General features: G+C 38.8%; 2 protein-coding genes across 2 annotated transcripts; one reads left to right on the plus strand and one right to left on the minus strand.

The window, feature by feature from the left end:
- The first annotated feature begins 107 nt into the window (after positions 1–107).
- On the plus strand, positions 108–4,708 carry psma2a (proteasome 20S subunit alpha 2a). Its single transcript, XM_088600943.1, has 8 exons — positions 108–229; positions 1,066–1,142; positions 1,665–1,797; positions 2,106–2,228; positions 2,537–2,618; positions 3,206–3,279; positions 3,538–3,595; positions 4,438–4,708. Exons 1-8 carry the CDS (start codon positions 189–191, stop codon positions 4,552–4,554), a joined length of 705 nt encoding a protein of 234 aa, XP_088457069.1. The 5' UTR covers positions 108–188; the 3' UTR covers positions 4,555–4,708.
- Positions 4,709–5,018: 310 nt separating this feature from the next.
- On the minus strand, positions 5,019–9,420 carry ntaq1 (N-terminal glutamine amidase 1). Its single transcript, XM_088600944.1, has 6 exons — positions 9,227–9,420; positions 8,677–8,776; positions 7,193–7,243; positions 6,377–6,525; positions 6,065–6,189; positions 5,019–5,672 (listed from the first exon to the last, which is right to left on the minus strand). Exons 1-6 carry the CDS (start codon positions 9,304–9,306, stop codon positions 5,569–5,571), a joined length of 609 nt encoding a protein of 202 aa, XP_088457070.1. The 5' UTR covers positions 9,307–9,420; the 3' UTR covers positions 5,019–5,568.
- Positions 9,421–10,348: the final 928 nt, after the last annotated feature.

The raw sequence follows: 10,348 nt of genomic DNA on the forward strand, positions 1-10,348 counted from the left end.
CATGCATCAATATATATTTGTACTCAAGTGATAATTACAAAAAAATAAATAAACCAGCGCAAGACATTATTAAGAGCCGGAAAAGCGTCCTGGATTTTGTAGTTTTTACTGCTCCGGAAGGTTTAAGTCCCAGAGTGCTCTGCGACACTGGTACGGTCCGGCGCAAGTTCCCCCGGCAAGTGAGCGAAATGGCAGAAAGAGGCTACAGCTTTTCCCTTACTACATTCAGGTAAACAACCGTTTGTTCTAGTTGAAGTGAAGAATGGGGGATGTGAACGGTTTGTATGATTTACGATGAATTGTAAAGTTTCGCAGAGCGTTTACAATTACATACTTGATCGGCATTGGGCATTTAAGATGCGATGCGTTTGTGTAGAGTTGCAGAGTCACTCCGTTGGCCTAAGAGTCTTCACTGATTTTTCTAATCGTTTAATAGTTTGCACTACTAAAGAGTTAAAAATGTGTTACTAAAATGTTAATTCTACACCTCGTTTTATTGTATAGCTCCCCGTGTGTATATAAATGGATTAAGATCCGTGGCACTAGTGATAAATAGCCGTGCTTGGCTGTGGAGTTTAGCTGTACTTTCACTTTCAATTCGTGTTAGTTTATACTAAGATGGATAATCTTGCAAAATAATATTCTTTCCTGCCTATTAACTAAACACGTGTAGTAGCCAACAAGTGATCGTATACTCCATGAACAGTATATGAAAGCTACACATTTCCTGTTTATCATACACGCAAACATGTCACGATGGGATGTACAGTACAGTCGTTGTGGTACAGACAGTTTTGCCCCTCTGCCTCTGTAAGCAGTGCATGTGAACACCAAACGTGCAGAATGACTGGTAGTATTTAGGCAAGGGTAAACCGATCGTACCCATGGTGTTTTACAGCATTATTCTTCTGCCGTTATAGAGTAGCCAAATGAACTTCTTTAATCCTTATCGTGTGGTTACTTCTATACTGTATGTTTTCAAAGTTCAGATTCGCGGTACGTGAATTTTCCGTGTCTGACGGCATGGCCGATTTTCCTCAAGTCTGTCACCTCTTCTTTCTGCAGTCCTTCGGGCAAGCTAGTGCAGATCGAATATGCGCTTGCTGCTGTAGCTGCAGGGGCTCCATCTGTTGGAATCAAAGGTAAATAAAGCAAAAAGTTGCTTCTTCGAATTCAATATGTTATTCTTTACCGCAGTGTGATTTCTCTTAACGTGGTTAATCGCAGATGGGAAGTTTATACTTTGTCTTTTAAAATCTTCTCTCTCCTGAGTTCATGTAAATGTGGTAAAGGGCATTATTTTGCTGTCCTTGACTGTGTTTATTTTAAATGTACGATGTCCTTTTTTATAAAGGAGAAAATCTGTCGAATATGACGTGTTTCTAGTTCTAGTTGAGAAAAAAATAAACTAAAGCTTCAAGCCTAAACCTTTTTTACTAGCTTTCTGCTCTCCTCTCCCTTTTTATTACATAATTTGCGAGTATCTGCTTTTCCGCTTCTTATAAAGCTGTCATCAAATAATATTTTTGCTATAGTACATCAGCTGGAAAAAGCTGAATTATGTATGTCTGAGCACAGAGCATGTTTATTTGTTGCTGTTCAATCTTATGGCGATTAGTCCTAGTTTGTGCTTGGAATTAATCTGGTGTCACTTGATTATTCAGCTGCAAACGGAGTCGTACTGGCAACAGAGAAGAAACAGAAGTCCATCCTGTACGATGAACAGAGTGTGCACAAGGTGGAGCCAATAACCAAACACATAGGAATGGTATACAGTGGCATGGGTCCGGATTACAGGTACTTTTCTTTCCATTCTGCACCGGGAAAACAATCCAACAGCTTTCTTTCCAGCACAATTCTCCTAATCCTTTTATGTTTTATCCACGGCCAATTGCACATCTCGTGCATTTGAATGTAGAAATAAAAAAAGACAACTGTACAACTGCTGATCCTGGTCTTAAATATGGCTGTATGTTGACGGGCAGCAGCCTCTGAGGTAAATGGCTAATAAATGACCCTGTGGATTTAAGGTCCTGAAAATCTCCGCCATTCCCTCTGAAACGGAAAACCGGTCTTGCATTATTCTTGCCGACGTGTGCCGACAGGGTCCTGGTCCGGAGGGCGAGGAAATTGGCTCAGCAGTACTTCCTGGTGTATCAGGAGCCCATCCCCACGGCGCAGCTGGTACAGAGGGTCGCCTCCGTCATGCAGGAGTACACACAGTCCGGGTGCGTATCCCCCCACCCTCCGAGACCCCGCGTCTGGCTGCTGCGGGTTTCCAATTGCCGTGCGGACACACGGTGATCGGAAGAGGTGAAATGTTGTTGGGAGCAGCAGTTCATTCACATCGAGGGTATCCCATCACACATCACAGGATAAAGGAGCCTTGCATATTGACGTTCAAGTGGGATCGCCTGAGTAAGATTCTCAGAACTGTGTAGGGATTTTACTATTTGGTGTTAGCATTACGAAAAGGTCTTATTCAAAATGTTATTCTTTCTATACAACTATTTCACTCCTGCCTTTTAAATTTTAGAGGTGTGCGCCCATTTGGAGTGTCACTGCTGATTGCTGGCTGGGATGAGGGGCGTCCATATCTGTTCCAGTCAGACCCATCTGTAAGTAAACTCTGTAACTAACCGATAAGGCCGTTTTTCCCGGTATGTGACTGTCATGTATATTTACCGGTAGACAGAATGGTTTCTACATACCTGTTTCTTTCTTTCTGCAATTTTGTCTTGTTGTGTGGTGTTTTTGTAATATGTGCAGAGCTGATGGGCTGCATTTCAATGTATAAAGCACAAACCTTGATTTTGAAGTTATGAATCGACATGCATTTCATGGGCTATGACATAAGTAAAGCTACAAAAAAATGAGGGTATTTGGCTTGTCTGACTTGCTAAAGAAGACATCCCACAGCCTGTTTCAAAGTAACTCCTGCAGGGAGCTACATGGTCTGTAGATCAGTGCAGTGAGGACTTTCAGGGTCACTGCTTGTGAGTGATGTTTATATTCCCACTGTGAGTATTCAGCATTATTTCATTACAAGTTCAACATTACTGGACACTACATTATCAGACATCTTCGTCCCTTATTTCTAGAATTTATATAGTCCATAGTCGGTCCATAAAAAAAATGATAATATGATAATGATAATACTTGCATTATCCCTTATTAAATTAAGAGTGTAATTGTTTTCACACAGGGTGCGTATTTTGCTTGGAAAGCAACAGCAATGGGAAAGAATTACGTAAATGGAAAAACATTCCTTGAGAAAAGGTAACTATTCTGAGACGTAAACTGATTTGCTTTTAAAAGACATGAAACAATTTAAAGAAAATGTACAGACTACATCGCTTTAACAAGCGACAAGTATCTTTATGCCAGATCCATTTTATTCCTGTCAATCATGAAAGAGTAACTGAAAAATATCCATGCAATGTTTTCACGGATGTATGAGAGAACAAATGACATATGGTTTGCTGTTTGATAGCATATATTAAAAAGTTAATCTTAAGAAAATGTTTGATTTTACAGATACAATGAAGATCTGGAGCTTGAAGATGCTATTCACACAGCAATATTAACGCTAAAGGTAGGGTTTTTTCATTTTCGACTTTAATTTCAGTAATAAACTGATAATTTCCAAGACCCAATTCAAGTATATCCTTCTGTAAAACATATTGTTTAAAAGGCTTTAACCTTAATTATGAAGGATGTTTACCTGTTATTTTTTCTCTGGTGAAATGCTGACCTTATTCTTTACTGATGCTGTGCAAGAAGCAGTCAGGCTCATCACAAATGAGACTGCCGACTGCAAACCAATGAAATTAAATATTTTAAAACTTGAAATCTTATTCTTGTGCCCCATTGCCCACTGTGAACAGGGAAAAACTATTGAAAACCCCAAGTGGGAAACAATTTGGGAACTTTGTCAAAGTCAAACAATTTGACTTTGGAAACAATTGAAAAATAATTTGTATTTAGGTGCAAATGAAAATAGGATTCTCAAGCTAAAACCTACATTGTAAGAATAAGAGGAGCCCATATGTTTCTTGGAATTTATGTATTTAAAAGAAAACCCAAGTTTTATTTTATAATACTTTTCCTCCATTCCAACAGAAAGGTATTTATTCCTTATTAATGAATTGTGATTAACAAAATTAGTGATTAAATGTAAGTGTAAAGCTCTTATCTATTTTCTGATCTGATGTGAATTTTACCAAGATAGTGGAATTATGACTTTGTACTGCATATATGAAAAGCTAATGGAAAACATTGCTGCCCTAAAATGAACTGAATAGACCGTATTGCAGATCTGAATACATGGTTTAAAAACATTGATGCAGTGCCATTGTTCTTTTTATGCATTTCTCTAATGTAGATTAAATTAGCAGTGATGTAAATGTAACACATTATGGTTTCTGTCTGTCATAGGAAAGTTTTGAAGGGCAGATGACTGAAGATAACATAGAGGTTGGCATCTGCAACGAAGCAGGGTTCAGAAGACTCTCCCCCACTGAAGTGAAAGACTATCTGGCTGCTATTGCCTAAAATAGCATCTGTTTACCTTGACTGATATTTTTTTGAGGAGCTGTGTAGATTTAATCATTAATTTACCAATACTGCATTACCAACTCGGAACTTTTTAGCATTTGTATCTTCACTGCTTTAAATGAACTATTAAATACTGGTAATGGAACAATAATCTAGACCCCATTCTTTAATGGCCAGTCCTGTTTTATACATATTGGAGAACTTCAAGAATAATTTATTCCAGCCCGCAAGTGACTTAAACATTTCCAGTATATTGCATATGAAACAGACTTAAAATAACATGTTTTAGGTTGTAAGGATCTTCCCCAGTTTCATAGCAGATTTAAATAGAAGAAATTAGCTGAGCATATAAATGTCAACTCTTCCTTGGTCAGTAATCCCAATAACAATCATGTTTTGGGAATGAAAAGGTTGTAGTGTTTACTTATATGCTAATGAAGGACTATATAGATTAAAACACATTATGATGAAAGGATTAAGAAGTTTATTAAAAACATTTTAAATTTTTGCTATAAATTCTTGGAAGTTTAGCTTTCAGGACAAATGTGCTCCTTTCAGTTTCAGAACTCTGTACATGGCCATTGTACCTCGCAGACTATTGCAGTGGAATTTCTGCATACCTGAATAATTTTTCTCTGAAGACAAAAAAGTCCAGTACTTTAACACACCTGGAGCTGCAATTAAAATGCTATTTTGTAGACTTATAATTATTACATGTATTTGTACACATTTTGAAGGACAACATTCTTTAGAGGTGAGCTTTGCGTTTTGGCCTGTGTTCTGCTAGTGAACAATCTTCAGTAGAACACCACATTCTCATATTCTCACCATGCCTTCTAATGGGAGGTAAATATGATTCCATGCTTCTCCAGATTATTCCTTTTAAATACTTTGTTAAAGGCAAAGGATGCATTCTTTACTTTGAACACCTTGTTATGCCCTAACAGTCCTGAACAGTCACTAACAAATTTACAGCTCCAATGAATTTCTTTCTTCTGAAGTAGTCTGCCATCAGGTCTTGGCAAATCGTTGCACAAACTCTGTTAAGGTGTAGACGCTGCCACAGCCTCGCCTGGGATCCATGCTGATAAAGTCGTCCAGGTTCATCTTGGACTCTGCAGAAGAGGAGGAGAGGAAAGTTTCAAATTTCACTTTTCATAAGGACAATTTTAATATTTAAAATTTTTCAAAACAGTTTATTCCTAAATATATCGGGAGTATCCTCTGAAATGCATTCCTGAAGCCATGGTGGACAGTGGTGCCAAATTTTAGGCTTAAAGATCAGTAATCCTTCCAATTTTAAAGACATCCCACAATTGACTTTTTTAGCCCCTGAAGAAGTGTTAGATTTAGTGAATCCAAATATTCTTGGCAATTCAAACATGGCTGAACTACTCATACCTCTACGGTACTGTGCGCCTTACGCACTTTTTTACATAGTGATTGTGTCTTTCGCACATCGACGCTTGATTTTAGTGAATAGTTGGTGGAACAAAAAGACATATACCTGGTGTTTCGATGCACGGGTATGGAGGTGGAGGCACACGCCAAGCCCCGTTGGCATCTCTCATGTGAGATCGATCGGATGCAAAATTCTTCAGGTACAGCTCTGCTGGCACAACCCGCAGTTTCCTGAAAGTAATCACAACCCAGACCATAGTAGGAGTGTCAACGTTCGACCACAGAGGGAATATTCACCATAAGGTTTTATTTTTAAGACAAATGATAAAACCCAAAGGGATAGATTTAAAAAGAATAGTTTTGAATTAAGAATACTTAAGTAAAATTTTGTGACTGATCTACAGAAATAACCTTGTACCTCCTAAAAGCTGGTTTGATAAAATCATCTGATTGAAGGGCGTCCCTTGCGTACACAGCGAATGGACAAGGGTAGGTCAGGACGGTATCCAGATCGTAGATATAAGTTTGGCCCTCACGGCTCTCATGGAGCAGGATAACATGGTAGTCCTGGGGAAGAGAATAATGTGTATATCAGTTTGGATTGATGTGTCCGCAGGTCTGCACTGCAACTCAGACGTTAAATAGATAAATCAGCTAGTTACCGGCTTAATTAGACAGTGCATAATAGCTTCCCATAGTTCATCATGCCTTAAAGAAATGCAGACACACTGGTCATCCAGGACCTTGATTGTATAATATATTTAATATACATGTCATGAAACTTGAATCAGGAGAGAACTGTTTATTCATCATTAATCCTTTGCTCTTCCTTTCACGTGAAACACCCACCCACCTAGAGAGCAGGATTCAGTGAGCTAGAGATCTGTTAAGAACCAAGTTAGATTAACAAAATAATTCAAGATCTCAGACAGGGAGAGCTGTGTTTGCCTTCTCTCTCACTGCCCAGATACGAAGTTTATAACAGAGGTTGGGGAGGAGTGACAACAGCCAGGTTTAATCAGCCTCAGCTGTCAGTAATTCTCTTTTGTTTTATTGTGTTGATTTCTCATTTGGGGGAACACACAAATTTAGCACAGGGATAAAGGTTTTATTCGTCATGCCATATCTGTTTAATTCTGCTGGGTTACCACCAGGTGCATCTGAAATTGCACTCTCTAATGCGACACTCATCTTGGGGCTCAGGATGAACAGGGTTCTTATCTGTGCAATTTACCCAAATTACTGGCTTATCTCCTTGGCTTGACTTCTGTTTCCAGATTGGAACCTGAAACACAAGACAGACTGTACTCCATTAATACGTCATTTACAGCTTATTGAAAGGGAGGCAGAAAACAGACACATTTTAAGTTAATCAACATATAAAATGAAAATTAATTTCATGATTTTATTTGTAGGATCAAATTGTGCTGCAAGTGTCCCAGTTACTTGAAATCACTGGGTTGAATATAAAGTTTCTTTTTCATCAAATGTTAGCAAACATATGAATGGTGCTTCCTAAAAATAAAAAGTATTGTAACGCATACGGCCTCCATTGGTTGTGAGAGCCGGCTTATCCGCGCGGTGACGTCACCGCCCTTCCCTGTGAATAGCAGGGACCGTAGCCACTAGGCTGATGGGAGATTTCTCTTTAGTGGCTGGGTCCCTGTTGAGTGACGCTGGAGGCCCGGGTTCGAGTCCCTGACGGTGGGGGGCCGACCTGAGGCGGCAGCGGCGAGGGCGCACACCCACGTGAACCCCGGAGCGTTACAGTATCTTAGATTGGACATGCCAATCATAGCAATTTCATGATCACAAATACAGACTGGCAATAAAGCAAAAATAGCAGTTTTGAGATTGTTGTCCCAGTAATTTGGGTATTGTGTCATACTGGTGACACAGAGTCATTTTTCTCTTGATTTAAGCAGAGCGTAGCAGTCATATGCGTTTTTTCTTTCTATTCATTTTCCTCCACCTTGGCATTCAACAGTTTCAATGACTTTTGCTGAAGTGCTGAGAGGTTCCAAGCTGGGCACCATCTGAGCTGGATGCCGCATCTCTGCCATGGATCCAAGAGGGAGATCACGAATATACTGTAGCTATAGTTCAGGAGGATTTGCTGGTCCACAGAGAACTGCATGGAGTACTGGCACACAGAAGGACATGATGGAAGACTCAATACTCCACATTTAGTACTTTTTTGGAATTGTTTAATGTTAGCATGCCCAGAGGGGTTGGGCAGCCAGTTGACCTTGGACCCCTAGAGTTTTTTTTTCTCCTTACAGAGGAGTTTTTGGTTCCTCTCCTCCGTTGTCTTCTGGCCTTTTCTCTTTCTGGACTGTAACGTCATGTACTGTCACACTGATATGTGCCTTGGGGGCAACCTTGTTGTGAAAGGTGCTATATAAAAATAAATTGAATTGAAATTGAAGTGTGAAACAGACATTTTTGGAGAAGAGAGCTTGTGTCCTGTTTATTCTAGGAAATGTGCTCATCGCCTGTTACCAATCAGTTTTCATGTAACAAAGTCATTCGTGTGTTTCACTCAGTCAGTATTAAATGATTACAATGATTCTAAAAACAATTAAACAAAATCAGAAATCTGCATACCGTCTTTCCAATCAGCAAAAACAGAGCTATACATTTCTTTTGATATTCAGTATATACATTGTGCATATATTCCTAGACTTGGTGAAAACAGGGGTATATGTGACAGCTTACCATCTTTCTTTCGTTGGATATAAACACTGCATAAACTCCACCCTCAGGGTATTGTTTTCGAGTCATAATGTGTTCGCAGAGCTTCCAGACATTCTCTTCGCTGACAACAAAAAAAGAGTTTAATAGTCTGCATCGGTAGATTGGCAGGCGACTAGAGGTAATGTAAACTAAATTCATCATTCATGTCCTCAAATAAAAATACAAAACAGGAAAAAAGAGCGCTACTGTTAAGATTAAAAAGGGGTTATGCACACCGTTAAGGGTACAACATTCCGCAAAAAAAAAACCCCACAGTAACAAACTTAATTCTATTCGTGACAATCCGGATAGCATTTAAAGGTTCCTTCAAAGGCAAAAGAAAAACCTTTTAATCATCGAAGCAGAATTCCTCTTAAGAAAAGGCATAACAGGACAATCAACTTTAGTAAATAAAAACACAAATGTATTCACTGTCCTGCCGCACAGTTTCATTGATAGTAATACAAGAGACTTATCAACAGGGTAGCGTAAATACCCTAATATCTGCTGTGGATAACTCAATTGTCCTCACCAGTAGCAGCTTGTATAGATGCAGTCTTGTCTGGAAGGTGTAATACTGCAATAATGAGATGATTCGTTTGTATTATTCATGACTCGAGGGAAGATGTCAGGGAACAGTAAAGTGAATTCCTGACTTTCTTGACTTGTTCATCTAAAAAAGGAACGAAACGCCTCCATCATGCGGACGTTAAAAACAGGGGGACTGGATATGTTACACCTTTATTGCTCCGGGTGGCAAACAACTTTTATGTAATATGTTAACCTCTTGGTGGATATAAATCCAGACTGTTTTCACCCGCTTTTTATTGGTAAACCTTTATGAATAACCTGACTATGAAAAGTATATTTAGTGTTATGCACAAATGAAAGATCAAACACTGTGGTTCAAAGCTAAACATTCTTACAGTCATCCTTTTGAATACAAAAGCAACGGTATAGAGATAAATACTTAATTGAACTTTAACTTAACGTTAACCATAGCAATCAGAAACAGTCGTTTATACAGACTCCATATATGACTACAATAAAAAAACAGCTTCATCGTTACTAGTTCGCGCCAGCAAACCTACGAGCTTGGTTGTTTCATACTTGATAAAAGTACATGACGTCCACAAATACAAAATATGCTTGTCTGAGCATGGCGCTCAATGAGTTTGTGAAATCCCTCTCCTCTCACTCATTAAATTTAAACAGGCTAGCAGTTTTCCTTCTTAAACAATTTTACTGAAAATTTTACAAAATCAGCCAGAGATGGCTTTCATACATACGAAATGCAATCTTCTATAAAACTATAAACAGAGGTTCCCAGGGTCCTTCTGCCTTATTTCTAGGACGAGAAATAAACTGAATTAATCCCAAATTCATTGGTAAGTTTTCATTATTAACGTATTCGCTGGTTTTACCACGAACACTAAAGATTTATGTGCACAAACTGAAAGAATGAACCTCGCTTCTGTATGTATTTAAGACATGTAAGGAATGTACATTTATTTCATAAAGTGCAGCTTTCCTTTTGTTCTTATTTGCCCCTCTTACAGAAGACTGTAACTGTGTAACGCACATATTCAGAATGCACTGCAACAGGAGACTATTTTGAATTGACAGCTCCCGCGTTTTCCCTGAGCCTCACGTG

The sequence above is a fragment of the Lepisosteus platostomus genome, chromosome 12 (genome assembly GCF_059453375.1).
Source record: "Lepisosteus platostomus isolate fLepPlt1 chromosome 12, fLepPlt1.hap1, whole genome shotgun sequence".
Classification (NCBI taxonomy): Eukaryota; Metazoa; Chordata; class Actinopteri; order Semionotiformes; family Lepisosteidae; genus Lepisosteus; species Lepisosteus platostomus.